This window comes from Callithrix jacchus, chromosome 4 (assembly GCF_049354715.1).
Source record: "Callithrix jacchus isolate 240 chromosome 4, calJac240_pri, whole genome shotgun sequence".
In the NCBI taxonomy this organism is placed as follows: Eukaryota; Metazoa; Chordata; class Mammalia; order Primates; family Cebidae; genus Callithrix; species Callithrix jacchus.
Window position 1 is genome coordinate 153,408,176 of NC_133505.1, and position 17,308 is coordinate 153,425,483.

Here is a 17,308-nt window from a genome sequence, read left to right on the forward strand (position 1 = left end):
GCACAGTGTGCTTACTAGGCAACAAAATTGCCTAACAATGGATTTCTTAGAATGTATCCTTGTTGTTAAGCAATGTGTTACTGTAAACTGTATATTTTACTTAATTTATGATATTTAATTTTTATCTAGAACCCACTAGAATATAGGCTGTCTAGAGATTTTAGTCTGGGTTTTATAACTGCCTATCCCATGGTCTATAGGCAGGGTTCTAGCATCACAAGTAGTTAAAAACTTGAAAATTAAATAATATTCCTATTTTAGAGTTTAAAAATCATGAAAATGAACAAAGTCGTATTCAAGGATTAGCAGCATGGTAACTATAACACATTTGCTTAAAGTAGAAAACAAGCTCACTTTTTAAAGTTGAGAATTAGTCGAAATCTATAACAAACCTTAAATATGCATACACTTTGGCATAGTAAGACTTCTCATTAACATCTATTCTAACAAAACAATTGCAAATGTACATAAAGGTTTTGCAGTAAGAACAACCACCATAGACTTGTTTATGAAAGTGAAAAATTTTAAAAATCAACCCCCCCAAATTTCCAAATATGGAAGCTTAGTTAAATGAAATGTGGCATATTCATACAAGGGGATCTTATACAATCCTTAAATTAGCATTTAGATAAATATTTAGAGCATGAGAAATATTAACAATATGCTGATAAGTGGTAAAAAGCAGTCTATACAAAGTATATGCAGAATGATTTAATTTTTGAAAAAATATATGTAGACTGACAGATATATACATGGTAGTCTATATATTAGTCTGAGAAGATAGCTATTTATCAACTGTGTTATTTATGTTTATGATATTTCATAACACATTATATCTTTTTTAAATTCTTGCATCAGTAAGTAGGAACTAAGGCTCCACATTAGCTTTTAAAATAATCTCTTTGGGATTATTTTAACATGTAGAAGCTGTCTAGCCACAAGTATGATTGTATTAAAAATGTAGTTAATATGACTCAGCTGAGAAGACAATTAAATTTATGTTATATAGTTAATTCAATATTTGATCTCAGGTATTTTAATTAAACCTAAACCACCCACTCTCTGTCTCTGTTTCTGTCTAGTGTCTATCCTTTTGGCAGTAACATACACTCTGGTTCTAGTGAACAAAAGAAGGGGAAATTCCCAATCTGGCCAGAGTGGAGTGAAGCTGACATCAATTCAGAAAAGTGGGATGCAGGCAAAGGTGCAAAAGAAAAGGACAAAACAGGAAAAAGCCCAGTATTTGTAAGTAGACGCAAACGTGACAAAGTTTCATTTAGATTTTTAATTTTATAATGGAATAAGATTTGTAAGCATAAGAGGGTATTCATTCTTCTCCACTATCTCTGTTCAAAAGGGAAGTTTTTAATTTGTCTTTCGGCCCCACCTCCCAACACTCTTACTTTGTCTTTCGAAGCCTTAGTCCTGAGCTTTGGTGAATCATATTTGGATAAATTGGAAGAAAGAGGCATGAACAAAGAATCATAATGAAATAAAGGAAAAACTAAGAGAGAGGGCAAGTTAGCCAATGGACTTTGGACAGAGTTTGGAAACAGGCATTTATAAAGAGTGGTTTAGAAAATGAGAATCCACAGTGGACTTGTAAGTTGTGACCTGGAGATAATAGGAAAGATAATTTTTAAAAGAAATGTTATTGTGAGATGAAAACTGGGTTCCTCCTACTATCTCCTCAAGATATGTGAATAAAGATCCTCATTGCTCTTCATTTACTTTTTGTCACATAAACATGGCATGTCCCTAAGATTGGCGCTATGTAGAATTTCTACATTTTCTAATTATATTACTTTAGGTTATTTGCCTATTAAAAATGTTTATTTCTAATGACTTTGAAGTTGAGGCTATGGGTCTGAATTGCATTTAAAATATCACCTGTTTATTTGGTGCAACAATTCATTAACAAATATTTATAGAACACAATATAATTTTCAAAACACAAACATAACTGCCAGAATGGTTTAGTTGAAATTTGCATAAAGCATTCCAAAATAGTAAATCTTATGTAAATTTGGTTCACAAAATATTGATTCATATTGGTCGATTTGTTCACAAAAGATACCTAATGAAGATATTGCTGACTCTTGTTAGTACATGAACAATTTCCAAATTAGTAACAGGTAAGGGAACAAATTATTTGTACCACATCGAATGGAACTTATAGATGCATAAGGCTTTGAATTCTATTGATTCTAATGAAAATTGGCATATTTTATGTTTTTTTTAATCAGTGATTCAAAACTTAAGGAGAGAGAAGTGGGGAGAAAGAGAGAGAGAAAGAGAGAAAAAGAGAGAGAGAGAGCGAGTGTGTCTTTAGTCTTTAGATTTTATATCAGAAGGATAAGGATAGAGTGTGCAAATTGTCAGTTGAGCAGTTGAGCTCTGGAAAAGTTCTAGAGATGAGTCACTCCAAAGTCTGGAGAAACTACACAGAGGGAAAGGGCAAAAGTGCTTGAAATTTTTGAAATATGATGTAAAAATAACTTTTTAGGGAGCTTGGAGTGCAAGGATGCCTTCATCAGATGACTGAAAAAAATGCAAATTTCTGGAAGGTCGGATGCTAAATTCTGGGATTTATCAGAGTTATTAAACCAAGGGCAAGCCAAGCACGGTGGCTCACGCCTGTAATACCAGCACTTTGGGAGGCAGAGGTATGCAGATCACGAGGTTAGGAGTTCAAACCAGCCTGGCCAACATGATGAAACCTCATCTCTACTAAAAATACAAAAGTTAGTTGTGTGTGGTAGCAGGCACCTGTAATCCCAGCTACTTAGGAGGCTGAGGAAGGAGAATCATTTGAACCTGGGAGATAGAGGTTGCAGTGAGCCGAGAATGCGCCATTACACTCCAGCCTGGGCAACAGGGTGAGACTCTGTTAAAAAAACAAACAACAACAACAACAACAAAAAGCAAGGTCAAGTGTATTGGATGATCATCATTTTTTAGAGGGAAATCAGCGACACTGGAGCAGTAGCAAGTGTACTGGTTACCTGATGTCCATTTCTTTTTGGGGCAACATATACAAATGAGACTACCTGACATTGGACTCCAAAGTAGATACTGTGGCCCTTGGACCAAGGAGCTTTATAAAACACAATGGTTAAAAAAAGCACAAGGCCAACTCTTGCTGCGAACAGGGCCTACCCATTGAAATGTGACAACTGAGAACCTTAGCCAACATTCTGCTCTGCCACTATAGCTTTCAAAAGTAGGAAAGCACCAAACCAAAATGTAAAGTGGTCAAATCTAGGATAGAACCTTACTTTCCACTTCCAGTTTTGTCACAATCTCATCCCTGGCTCATGAAGCAGCAGCTCTTCCACTGGAGTGAGTGGTGGACAGTGTCCAAGCCTTGTGATTGCATCTGCGTGACATGGTTGCACGGTAGCTCTTAGCCCTCATTTGCAGCATCCATATTTTACCAAGATCAATTTCCTTAAGCATCCAACTATATAGCAAGTGTCCTTGGAGGTTTGCAGAAGATCACTTCCCTATATGTAAGGCTAGTCATCAGGAAATCAGCCTCAGCTGACTTCACCCTTCCCTTTAAGTCCAGAGAAAGATCTCATTTCTTCAGCTAAGTGATGAGAACTAATGGATGTGATGGGTGAATCAAATTGTGAATGTATTATGCAGTACTGTAAGGTCATTATAAGGCACACAGCTAAAGAAAAATGATGTGGAAAGATTACCCTGAACTTCTTAATGTAGGAGGCCCAAATCTATCAAGGCATGAAGATTAGGAATCAAGAAGAAAGTAGTGTCCTAGGACTAGTGTCAGTTTCTTCAGCTGGAGAGACAGAGGATATTGTCTAGGGCTGCTAAAGCAATCCAAACTTGAACTAAATCCCCAGGGCTAATGGCAGAGAAGCAATTTTGCATATAATTTTAAGATATTTACTCAACTCCTAAACTATGTATGAAGGATAAGCTGTTGAGCAAATGAGTAAACAGCAGCAGCTTGAAGGGGAAATTTTAAAAGATTTCATGGTGCTTTGGAGAAAAATTAGAATTTAGGATACATCAAGGTGAAGGGACCCCAATAAATACTCCAACTTTTTTAGAGCGTGCACCAGACTGACTATAGCATTCTCTATGAAGTAAGGGCAAACCAAAGTTACACCAACCCTACCAAATTCTGAACCCCAGTGTTGACCGAGTTAAGTACATCTTGTACTCTGTCTGCCAAAAAGAAATAAAATTCTCCTCTCCAGAAGAAGACATCATTATCTAGAACCCATATTGATTTTTATACTCAATGTATATCATTCAATCAAAAATTATTAAGCATGTGAATTCTACCAGATGTACAAAGACAAGCTGGTATCATTACTACTGAGACTATTTCAAAAAATTGAGGAAGAGACACTTCTCCACAGCTCATTCCATGAAAACATCAGGAAGAGACACTCCTCCGAAGCTCATTCCATGAGAACATCATTATCTGGATAACAAAACATGGCAGTCACAACAACAACAAAAAACTTCAGGCCAATATCCTTGATGAACATTGATGCAAAAATCCTCAACAAAATACTTGCCAAGGAAATCCAGCAGCACATCAAAAGCTAATCCACCATAATCAAGTAGGCTTCACTCCCAGAAGGCAAGGGTGGTTCAGCAGTTGCCAATCAATAAACATCACTCATCAAATGAACAGAACTAAAGACAGAAACCACATAATTATCTCAATAGATTCAGAAACAACTTTTGATGAATTCAACACCCCTTCATGTTAACCCTTTTCCATTTACAAAAAAGTACAGCTTGTTGCCAATGTTCATTTAATTTTACATAAACATCCTCTTTGAGGTTGAAGCAAATCTGACTGATTTTCAACGTAAAAATAAAACTTAAAACTGTTCTTGGAGTTATTTCTAAACAGAACTTGTCTCAAATCTTAACATAACAGAAATGTATATGATAATCAGTATTTAATAATTTTTTATGTGATGAATTTCAAAGCACAGAACAACACAAATTGGAGCATCACATACTGAACAAAAAGAATGCATTTCTCTTCAGATCCTCTTGCCATTCCTTCTGTTGTGCAGGTAGCAAACTTAGATTTCATTTCCCTGACGTTAGTAGTAGGCTTTTGGGTGAAATGTTTTCCAGACAGGTGAAGAGGTATGGCATCATCAATGCGCATGGGTGACCTTAAAGATGTTCTGCCCTGGCTTGAGATGCTTTTCCAGCATTCTTTCAATCGATGGCAGTCTCAAGTTTACATGGCTAATCTTGTGCTCAGGATTGTCCTTCTTGAACGGGATATAATTCAATGATTTAATAGAGGTGGTGAAAGAATTTCTTTTACCAAACATTGTGTTTTATTTTGGGATATACACTGCATCTGCAACCACTGCTGGTGAATATTCTCAGGAGCAAATGGAAAATGGTTAAAAACTCTCAATAAACTAGATATTGAAGGAACAAACCTCTAAATAAAAAGAGCTGTCTAGGAAAAACCCACAGCCAACTTTATACTGAATAGCAAGAGCTGGAAGCATTCCTTTTGAAAACTGGTAGGTGACAAAGATGCCCTCTCTCACCACTCCTGTTCAATACAGTATTGAAAGTCCTTGCCAGAGAAATCAGGTAAGAAAAAGGAATAAAGGCACCCAAATAGGAAGAGAGGAAGTCAACTATCTCTGTTTGTAGATGGCATCCTATATCTAGAACACCCTATAGTTTCAGACCAAATGCTTCTTCAGATGATAAACAACTGCAGCAAAGTTTCAGGATGCAAAATCAGCATACAGTGCTCACGTCAGCAGCACATATACTAACATTGGAAGGATCCTGCACAGGCATGCCACACAAATCCGTGAAGAGTTCCATATTGTTAATTAATAACCTAACTTCACAATTGAAATAATTAGAGAATCAAGAACAAATTAATCCCAAAGCTAGCAGAAGATGAGAAATAATGAAAATTAGAGCTGAACAGAAGGAAATTGAGACATGAAAAACCATTTAAAAGATCATTTTAATGAAAAAAGATGATTTTTAATTAAATCATTTTAAATGAAAAAAGATTTTTCATTAAAAGATCAATGAATCCAGGAATTATTTTCTTGAAAATTAATAAATAGGCCACTAGCTAGACTAATAATGAAGAAAAGAAAGAAGATCCAAATAAACACAATTAGAAATGATGAAGGGAATGATACTACTGACTCCACAGAAATGAAAGCAACTATTAGAAACAACTGCAAACTCCTCTATGCACACAAACAAGGAAACCTAGAAGATATAGATAAATTCCTGGACACATACACCCTCTTGAGATTGAGCCAGGAGAGAAAACTCTGAAATGGAATCAGTAATAAAGGTCCTACCAACCAAACAAAAGCCCAGGACTTGTTAGATTAACAGCTGAATTCTACCAGATGCAGAAAGATGAGCTGGTACCATTTCTACTGAAACTATTCTAAAAAATTGAGGAGGGACTCCTCCCCAAGTGATTCTATGAGGCCAGCAACATCTTGATAACAAACCTGGCAGAGACGCACACAAAAAAGAAAACCTCAGCCCAATATTCTTGATGAACATCAATGCAAAATTCCTCAACAAAATACTTGCAAACCGAATCCACCAGCACATCAAAAAGCTAATCCACCGTGGTCAAATAGGCTTCATCCCCAGGATGCAAGTTTGGCTCAACATATACAAATCAATAAGTGTCATTCATCACATAAACAAAACTAAAGACAAAACCACATGAATATCTAAATAGATGCAGAAAAGACTTTGGATAAAATCTGACACTGCTTCATCTTAAAAACTGTCAATAAACTAGATATTGAAGGATCATACATCAAAATAATAAGAACCCTCTATGACAGACCAACAGCCAATATTATATTGAATGGGCAAAAGCCAGAAGCATTCCCCTTTGAAAACCACCACAACACAAGGATGTCCTCTCTCACCACTTATATTTAACATAGTATTGGAAGACCAAGCCAGAGCAATTAGGCAAGAGAAAGAAGTAAAGTGCATTAAAATAGGAAGAGAGGAAGTCAAACTATCTCTGTTTGAAGACGACATAATTCTGTATCTAGAAAACCCCATAGTCTTGTCCCAAAAGCTCCTGCAGCTGATAAACAACTTCAGCGAAGTTGCAAGATACAAATTCAATGTATAGAAACCACTAGTATTACTATACCCCAACAATAGCCAAAATGAGAGGCAAATCAGAAAGGCAATTTCATTCACAACTGACACAACAAGAATAAAATACCTAGGAATATAGCTAATGAGGAAGATAAATGATTTTTACAAGGAGAACTACAAAATTGCTCAAACAGAAACAAATGGGAAAACATTCTATGCTCATGGATAGGAAGAATCAATATCATTGAAAAGCTATACTGTCCAAAGCAATTTACAGATTCAATGCTATCCCTATGAAACTCCCAATGACATTCTTCACAAACTAGAAAAAACTATTCTAAAAAATTCATATGGAACCCAAAAAGAGTTTGAATAGAAAGTCAGTCCTAAGCAAAAAAAAAAAAAAAAAAAGAAAAAGAAAGAAAGAAAAAAGAAAAGAAATAAAAGAAAAAGGCATCATGCTACCTGACTTTATACTATTAAACAAGGCTATAGGAACCAAAACATCATGATACTGATACAAAAGCAGGCACATAGAGCAATGAGACACAGTAGAGAGCCATCAATAAGGCCATACATCTGTGCCCATCTGATCTTTCACAAAGCTGACAAAAACAAGCAATGGGGAAAAAACTCCCCATTCAATAAATGGTGCTGAGATAACTGGTTAGCCATATGCAGAAGATTGAAGCTGGACCCTGTTCTTACATCATACACAAAAATCAACTGAAAATGAAACAAAGACTTAAATGTAAAACTCAAAACTATAAAAACCCTGAAAGACAACCTAGGCAATACCATCCTGGACATAGAAATGGGCAAAGATTTCATGACAAAGCCACCAAAAGCAATTGCAACAAAAGCAAAAATTGACAAATGGATGTAATTAAACTTAAGAGCTTCTGCACAGCAAAAGGAACTATCAACAGAGTAAACAGACAAACTACAGAATGGGAGAAAATGTTTGCAAACTGTACATCTGACCCAGATCTAATATCCAGCATCTATAAGGAACTTAAACACATTTGCAAGAGGAAAACAAGCAGCCACATTTAAAAGTGGACAAATGACATGAACAAACATGCACTTCTCAAAAGAAGATATACATGCAGCCAGGAAGCATATGAAAAAAAAGCTCAATATTACTGATTATTAGAGAAATGCAAATGAAAGCCACAGTCACACACCATCTCACACCTGTCAGAATGACTATTATTAAAAATCCAATTGGCCAGGCGCGGTGGCTCAAGCCTGTAATCCCAGCACTTTGGGAGGCCGAGGGGGGTGAATCACGAGGTCAAGAGATCGAGACCATCCTAGTCAACATGGTGAAACCCTGTCTCTACTAAAAATCCAAAAAGCTTAGCTGGGCATGGTGGCGTGTGCCTGTAATCCCAGCTACTCAGGAGGCTGAGGCAGGAGAATTGCCTGAACCCAAGAGGTAGAGGTTGCAATGAGCCGAGATCGCACCATTGCACTCCAGCCTGGGTAACAAGAGCAAAACTCTGTCTCAAAAAAAAAAAAAAAAAAAAAAAAAAAAAAAAAAAATCCAAAAACTAACAGATGCTGGTGAGGTTGCAGAGAAAAGGGAATGCTTATACACCGTGGTGGGAAAGTTCAACCATTGTGGAAAGCACTGTGACGATTCCTTAAAGAGGTATAAGTAGAATTGCCATTAGATCCAACAATCCTATTACTGGCTGTATACCCAGAGGAACATAAATCATTTTGCCATAAAGAAACATGCCAGTGAATGTTCATTGCAGCACTAGTCACAATATCAAAGACATGAAAGCAACCTAAATACCCATCAATGACAGGTTGAATAAAGAAAATGTGGCACATATGCACCATGGATATATATACACCATGTATTACGTATATACTATGCAACCACATAAAAGAACTAGATCATGTTCTTTGCAGGAAAATGGATGGAGCTGGAGGCCATTATCCTTAGTAAACTAATGCAGGAACAATAAACCAAATACCACATGTTCTCATTTCTAAGTGGGAGCTAATCATAACAACTTATAAACACAAAGAAGGAAACAATAGACACTGGGGTCTACTTGATGAGGGAGGCTGGGAAGAAAGAGAGGAGCAGAAAATATAACTATTGGGTACTAGGCTTAATACCTGGGTGATGAAAATCTGTACAACAAACCCCTGTGGCATGAGTTTACCTATGTAACAAACCTTCTCATGTACCCCCACTTCTAAAATAAAAGGTTTTTTTTTTTTGATTACCCGATATGGAAAGAAACAGAACCAAGTGACTGAAAATCAAGATTAAATCAAATAATAGAAATTGATCCATGAACATCTTAGATTTTGGAATTGTTAGATAAGGGACTTTAAAACAACTAAATATTTGCAACAAAGGAGGGGGAAATGATGTGTGGAAACTCCAGAAGTGTAGCAACAGGTCCTGGAAATTCAGTCAATTTTTCGATGACTCACTTTTTGAGAATCTTGCTTGGATGTTAACATACCCTTTGTTTTCATTCAAATTATTCCAATATCTTAAAGCTGACAATAAACTATATCTTTCAGATAAACGTATATACTTAATAGTGTTCAAACTACACTTTACGAAAGAAGACATATATGAGGCCAACAATCATATGAAAAAATTCTCATCGTCACTGGTCATCAGAGAGATGCAAATCAAAACCACATTGAGATACCATCTCACGCCAGTTAGAATGGCGATCATTAAAAAATCTGGAGACAACAAATGCTGGAGAGGATGTGGAGAAAAAGGAACACTTTTATACTGTTGGTGGGAGTGTAAATTAGTTCAACCACTGTAGAAGACAGTGTGGCGATTCCTCAAGGCCTTAGAAATAGAAATTCCATTTGACCCAGCAATCCCATTACTGGGTATATATCCAAAAGACTATAAGTCGTTCTACTATAAGGACACATGTACACGAATGTTCATTGCAGCACTGTTTACAATAGCAAAGACTTGGAATCAACCCAAATGCCCATTGATGATAGACTGGATTGGAAAAATGTGGCACATATACACCATGGAATATTATGCAGCAATCAGAAATGATGAGTTTGTGTCATTTGTAGGGACATGGATGAATCTGGAGAACATCATCCTCAGCAAACTGACACAAGAACAGAAAACGAAACACCGCATATTCTCACTCATAGGTGGGTGATGAAAAATGAGAACACATGGACACAGAGAGAAGAGTACTAAACACTGGGGTCTATTGGGGGGAAATGGGGAGGGCCAGTGGGAGGGGGAGGTGGGGAGGAATAGCCTGGGGAGAAATGCCAAATGTGGTTGAAGGGGAGAAAGGAAGCAAAACACGCTGCCATGTGTGTACCTAATGCAACTGTCTTGCATGTTCTGCACATGTACCCCCAAACCTAAAATGCAATAAAAAATTAAAAATTAAAAAAAAATAGTGTTCAAACTGTGCACATGCCCTCAAATACCATCTGTTTCTCAGGCCACACCAGCCTTGGGGTAAAAACGTGATTACTATGAAAATCACAAAACCATATTTATTTCTTCCTGTCCTTATTAACTCAGGTGAAACTTAGCTGCTCTTTTACCTGTACAGTTAGTTTATATTTCTCAAGCATTTCATTTATAACCTGGCAATTTTAATGTTATTTTTTTGTAAGGATTTTTTTTTCCCAGTGTCCCATAAATTCTGAGAATCTTACATAGCATTCATCTGAAGCATTTCGAACTTCCTAGATTACTAGCATTTGGATATAATTTTTTTATATGCTAGAGTATGCATTTTTTAATGCTAGAGTATGCATTTGGATACAATTTTTTTCTCCAGAGCTCATTAATTGACCTGTAATGAGTTCAAGAATGAATGAATTAATTGCATTCTTGGGCATGTATCCCATATAAATGGAAACTTTGTTATGCAGATGTCCACAGCAGCTTTATTGGTAATAGCCCAACCCTGGAAACATCCCAGATGTTCTTCAATAAACAATTGGTGAACAAACAAATGTCTATATATGAAATATTACTTAGCAATAAACAAGAACAAACTATTGATATGTGAAACAACTTGGATGACTCCTGAGAATTACCCTGACAGAAGAAAAGCCAATCCAAGATATTTCATGCTTCCTTAGAATCATACCACAAATGCTATGATTTACATCTGTGTAACATTGCTGAATGTTGTATAGACATTCAGTATATAATGACAAAATTGTAGAAATAGCGTTGTGGCCAGGTGTTAGGGATTAAGTATAGCATGGGGAGTGGGAGCGTAGGTGTGGCTATGAAAAAGTATAGGAATAGTACTTGTGGTGATAAAACTATTCTGTATCTTGACTGTCAATGTCAATATTCTGGTTACGATACTGTATTACAGTTACACAAGATGTTACAATTGGAGAAATTGGGTAAAGGGAATACAAGAATCCATTGTATTATTTTATACAACTGTATATGGATCTATAATTATTTCAAAGGAAAGAGATTAATTTGAAAAAATTAAATGAAAATCAGGTCAAACATCCAAGTTTATTTAAATATGATCTTGTTTATGATTCTAACCATTGGAAATTAAGTAAATATTTTTAATCTTCTCCATTCAGGTAAAAAAAAAATTTAAATGGAGAATGTGGCCATATCTGGCCGATCGTAAATTGTTTTCCTGTCATAACTAGTTTACTTTCCAAAGTATCTTATGCTTCTTTGGGCTACCTCCCCTACAATCAAAATGCTACTCAACAATCCGTGAGCATATTACATGTAACCAATGAGTATATGTTAATTATATACAGTTTTGTTAAATTCAGTATTTTTTAAGTACTCCATGAATTAGGTCTTGCAACACAAATTGCTTTGTAAAGGCTTATTGATTGACCGAATCTATGTACTTAATTCTTCTTTTATTAAAATTCAGTTGTTTTTATTTTAACAAAAGAATATGAAGAAAAAGCTCAATTTATTTTTACATAGCATTTTTTTGAGGACCCTGAAGGAAAGATTGAGTTGCCACGATCCTTGAAAACGTATTCCTGGAAACGTCCACAGGATATTTTATTTAGTCGGGTAAGATCATTTTTTCTATTAAATAAAATACTTATTATGTGGTTATATTATCCTAGTATAAAAATTTGCATTTTTGTAATGATTTAGGGTAATTTTCTCTTGTGGTATTTAGTAAAAAAAAATTGCTTTTTGGCAACTAATCAAAAATAAGTGTATATCAATATAGTTTAATGTTTCTTGTACTGGTTTCTAAGAGATTGTTGAATTTTTGTTTAGAGCCTTGATTTTTCTTGTCTCCAAAATGTTAAATTAGAACTTAAAGTGCTGTGTGAAGTTATTCCTTAATTTCTGACTGGCACACTTCTTTCCACTTGTTTGCATGAACATTCATAGCATGGAGATCTGTTTTTTCCGGTCTTTATTAGCATTAATTTTCCAGCCCAAGGGTTTTGCACTTTGATATCTCTATTTCAGGGATTCTTGAAGCATTTTTCAGAGAACACTTTTATTTCTGAATGTCATGCCCAACCACCTGAATCATATTGACTGGAACATCACTCAATAAACTTTTATTTTTAAATAGCATTTATAGAGATTAAATCTTTAAACACACTGGTCTGTCTTCATAACAGCTATGTTAATTTGAATATATTTAGATTTCCCAAAGGTCTAATTGCCACTAATGCCTTTTTCCTTCCTTGAATCTGCTATTATTTTTACCTAGTGCATAGGAAACCAGTGGGCTAAATTATTTAGAAGTACTCAAATGGTTGTAATAAAGTTGGTTCTTCTGTACATTTGTGGAATCCATTAAAGCTATATATCTATATAAAGTTATTTTGTTCCTGAAAGTTTTAGCCTCATTTGAACTGAGGCTAAATTCAAGAAAATATAATATATACAACATATTTTTCAAGTACTCTTACTAGTTGAGAAAATCAGATGAATCTTGATTTAAAGATTCACTAAAATTCAAAAATAATATTCTGTCTACCAGAATATTTTTTGAATGCCTACTTATAAAATATTTGAAATAAATCAAATGTGTATGAACCATGGTTTAAGGTACTTATAGTATTAGATAACATTGATGTGAAGAATATAAGTTCTGTGATATTTATATAATGTACTTAATATTTAGGAGTTACTAACAATATTCAGTCTGATCAATATAAGTACATGGTTGGCATTTTATATAAATAAAGGGTATGAATTTCACACGATGGTGATGTTGTAAATTTGGATAAGTAGAAAATTTTTCTCCTGAGACTCCCTTGGTCAAGGAGGTGGATCTGCCCAGTAAGTTGGGGAGGCTTTAGGATTTTAATTTTTAATATATATTCCCTCAGTATCCCCCCATCTCTTTTTGAGTATGATATACCAGAGGCAGTATCAATGGTCAAGGTTTTATTTTGGCTCACGTCAATGTCAGGCTGGTGTGGCTACCTGTGCACCCCTATGGCCAAGAGACTTAGAGTCAAAAGACTCACAGCCAATTAACCATTTTAGGCAAGAAAGGAATGAAGGTGGGCAGGTGTTTGTTAACTATTAGAGCCCTTTTAAGTAATAGAAGAGCCCCACACTAAAAGTCAAAAAGCAAGGTTACAAAATTGACTTGCCTTTAAGTTTTATGTGTTGAGCCATCAGCCGCTAAGGCATTTGTGTGCCCAGGAGTCAAGACTCTGTAACTTTACAGCAGAAGGATTAGTTAATAGCACCTAATAAGAAACCTTTCAGGGGGGTGAAGGTAGTAATACTAGAGTCCATGACCTGACTGGAAATCGTAAAAATATTTCACAACCTTGTAGTTATTAATTTTTATACTTTTGATAAGTTTCAGCAACAAATCAGAGACTTAATTCGGAAGAATTTAACTTCTGATGACATTTGTCAAAGATGTTAAAAGGCTCAAAACATTTGATCATGACAGAATCACAGGCTAGGCACAGTGGCTCATGCTTATAATCCCAGCACTTTGAGTACATGCTTTGGAAGACTGAGGCAGGTGGATCATTTGAGGCCAAGAGTTCAAGACGGGCCTGGCCAACATGGCAAAATTCCATCTCTATTAAAAATACAAAAATTGTCTGGGCATGGTAATGCATATCTGTAATCCCAGCTACCTAAGAGGCTGAGGCATGAAAATCACTTGAACCTGGGAGGCAGAGTTTGCAGTGAGCTGAGATTGCACCACTGCACTCCGGCCTGGGCAACAGAGCTAGACCCTGTTTAAAAACAAAAAGCAAAAAATAAATAAACAAACAACCCCCCCCCCGCCCAGAATCAGGGGTCTGATAGTTAAAAGACTTTTAAGGCAATGAATAAGGTTACATGGATATAAAAACCTTAACTCTTTTTAATCTTAGGGTTTTAAGAAAACAAAAACCTAATAATAATATAGAAATCATTTTGATAAAATATAAAATCTTGTTTTTTCTAAAGTCAGTTGCCACAAAGGCAAAGAAAAATCTTTTTCAGTGTGACTGATTTTCCTTAATGAAAGCCCATTTAGATAACCTGGAAGTTAAACATCATGAAAAAAAGTACTTGAATTGAATCACACACAGGAAGTGTTTTCAAGGTTATGAGTATTGTAGGGGAATACATAATTTTTAGTAAGTGCATGAGAAGTTTTCTGATTTCATTGAAAAATTTAGACATATTAAGAAAAGCCAAGAGTACAGATTCAAGGTATAGTATTGGAAAACATTGCCTTTATTTTATACTTTATTTTATTTTTTTTATTTTATTTTTAAGATAAAACATTTTAGCATCAGGCCACACAATAACAATCAGAACCAGATTTTAAAGAAGCAGCAAAACACAACAAAATTGAATTTTTGAGATATGATTCTGATAAGGTTTTAAAAGAAACAAATAATAGAATTTAAATAAAATCTTACAGTAATTTTATTGAGAGCAAATAAATACCTTAAGAAAACCTTTCTTTCACATAGGATCTAATTTTACAAAGACTCTAGTGAACAATTAAAAAAATATATAATCAACTTTATCACAAAGTTTTTAAAAATAAATTTCTCTTTATGAACATTGCCACAACTTACACAGACAAAATATGATGTTTGGACTTTCTTGTTTTATGTATTTTTTTTTTAAATAACAAGTCATTTTGTTTTAGGCCAGAAATTTACCATCTAAGTTTTTTTAAATATAAAGTTATTATTTTTATAACTTTCTTTAACCAAAAATATATTTTTATATTTATATAAATCTCTCTTTTTATTAACCTTTTAAAACTTTATTTTATTTTACTTTTCTTTTTAGAGATAAGCTCTCACTATGTTCCTTAGGCTAGTATTAAACTCCGGCACTCAAGTGATCCTCCTGCCTTGGCCTCCCAAATTGTTAGAATTACAAACATCAGCCACTCTCTCCAGCCACTATGTTAGTCCCTTCTCACACTATTATAAATACATAGCTGAGACTGGGAGATTTATAGAGAAAAGAGGTTTAATTGACTCAGAGTTCCAGAGGCTGTACAGGAGGCATGGCTGGGAAGTCCTCAGGAAACTTACAATCACGGCAGAAGGTGAAGGGGAAGCAGGCCCTTCTTCACATGGTGACAAGAAAGAGAGAGAAATGCATACACTTTTAAAGCATCAAATATTGGAGAACTCACTCATTATCATGAGAACTACAAGGAAGATCTGCCTCCATGATCCAATCACCTTTCACCAGGCTCCTCTCACAACTTTTGGAATTACAATTCAACATTAGGTTTGGGTGGGGACACAGAGCAAAACCATATATGCCACTTTTTAAAATAAAAGACTTTTAAATAACCCCTAAATTATATAAAATTATTTTTAAATAAGAACACAATTTATAGAATTATATATTAGCTGAAATTTATATTTTTAGTAATGTTAAATTTTCATGAAAACCTAAGCAGCAAGAACTTCTGACCTGTTTATCAGATGTTAGTATTTTATAAATGAAACCATTTTACAAAGTTTAGAAATATGTATTTCTTATATTAAGCACTTTTTTAAGTTGGAAATGACCCAGATAGCCAATGAGCATCCAAAATAATTTTAAGATTTTAAATTACACAAAAAGTCTTCTACAAGCATTTATCTCATTTATATGTGCTCATTTTTTTCTTTTTAACAGTGTATAATAGTTTACTTTTGAAAACTGAGATATTAAACAAAGGTAGTCATTATTTAAAGTTATTTTATTGCTAACCCGTTTATCAAGTCTGTGAACATCAGGTATTCACCTAAGTAAGAATCCTAAAGTGAAATACATGGGCATTTTGCTGATAACTCAAAAGATTCAGCCATTTTTATTGAGACAACAATATTTAGTCTTCTTTGTTAAAAAAAAAGTCACACAATGATTATTTTGTTTTTGGCTGAGTTGATAGTCTCAACAATATTTGTGCCAAACTGACACCTTAAAATAACTAGCAGAGGCAAACATAAAACTTCTCTAGACAAAAATGTATGCTGATGATTCTGAAGACATTTTTACTTTTATTTTACTAATATACATATTTTTGAGAAAGAGTCTCACTCTTGCCCAGGCTGGAGTGCAGTGACATGATCACAGCTCATGGCAGCCTCAACACCTGGGCTCAGATGGTCCTTCTACCTTAGGCTCCCAAGTTGCAGGGACCATAGACACACACCACCATGCCCAGCTAATTTTTCTATTTTTTGTAGAGACAGAGTTTTGCCATGTTGTCCAGGCTGGTCTCTTAACTCCTAGGTTCAAGGGATCTGCCCACCTTGGCCTCCCATGGTGTTGGGATTACATGGTGTAAATTCACCATGCCTGGCTTTATTGTACTAATAAATTTAAAACAGGTTTTATTTACCAGGGATTCACATGAACTTGAAAAGCATTTGGACTTATTTTATGAATACTCATTTACTCATAAGCCAGTCTGGTAGTATGTTAGACAAAACAAATAGCATAATACTTGTGCATGTACATAAACATGTATATAACACATCTAAACATGTATACACACACACACACACACACACACAGACACACACAAAGATCCACTAGTTTTAATCTCAGAACTGTAGCCATGAGACAGCATCAAAAACTTACTATCTTTTATAAAAGATAGCTGGATCCAAGTTATTTTTGAGAAAATTGGAACCTGTCAAGTGGCTAAACTTTGTTTGCCCTGATAGGTAA

The 17,308-nt window shown here is 35.0% G+C and overlaps 1 protein-coding gene across 8 annotated transcripts in view; it reads left to right on the forward strand.

The window, feature by feature from the left end:
* Positions 1 to 17,308, forward strand: part of ADGB (androglobin) — a 211,305-nt gene that overhangs the window by 44,941 nt on the left and 149,056 nt on the right. For 4 of the 8 annotated variants that reach the window (XM_054254494.2, XM_003732751.7, XM_035296928.3 and 1 more), the window contains exons 2-3: positions 1,083 to 1,245; positions 12,101 to 12,193. In XM_054254494.2, the coding sequence (XP_054110469.2) occupies positions 1,083 to 1,245; positions 12,101 to 12,193 (256 nt within the window). Of the gene's footprint in view, positions 1 to 1,082; positions 1,246 to 10,221; positions 10,306 to 12,100; positions 12,194 to 17,308 lie in introns of all 8 variants that reach the window. The other 4 variants (XM_035296927.3, XM_078370260.1, XM_054254496.2 and 1 more) reach the window with 3 other exon arrangements.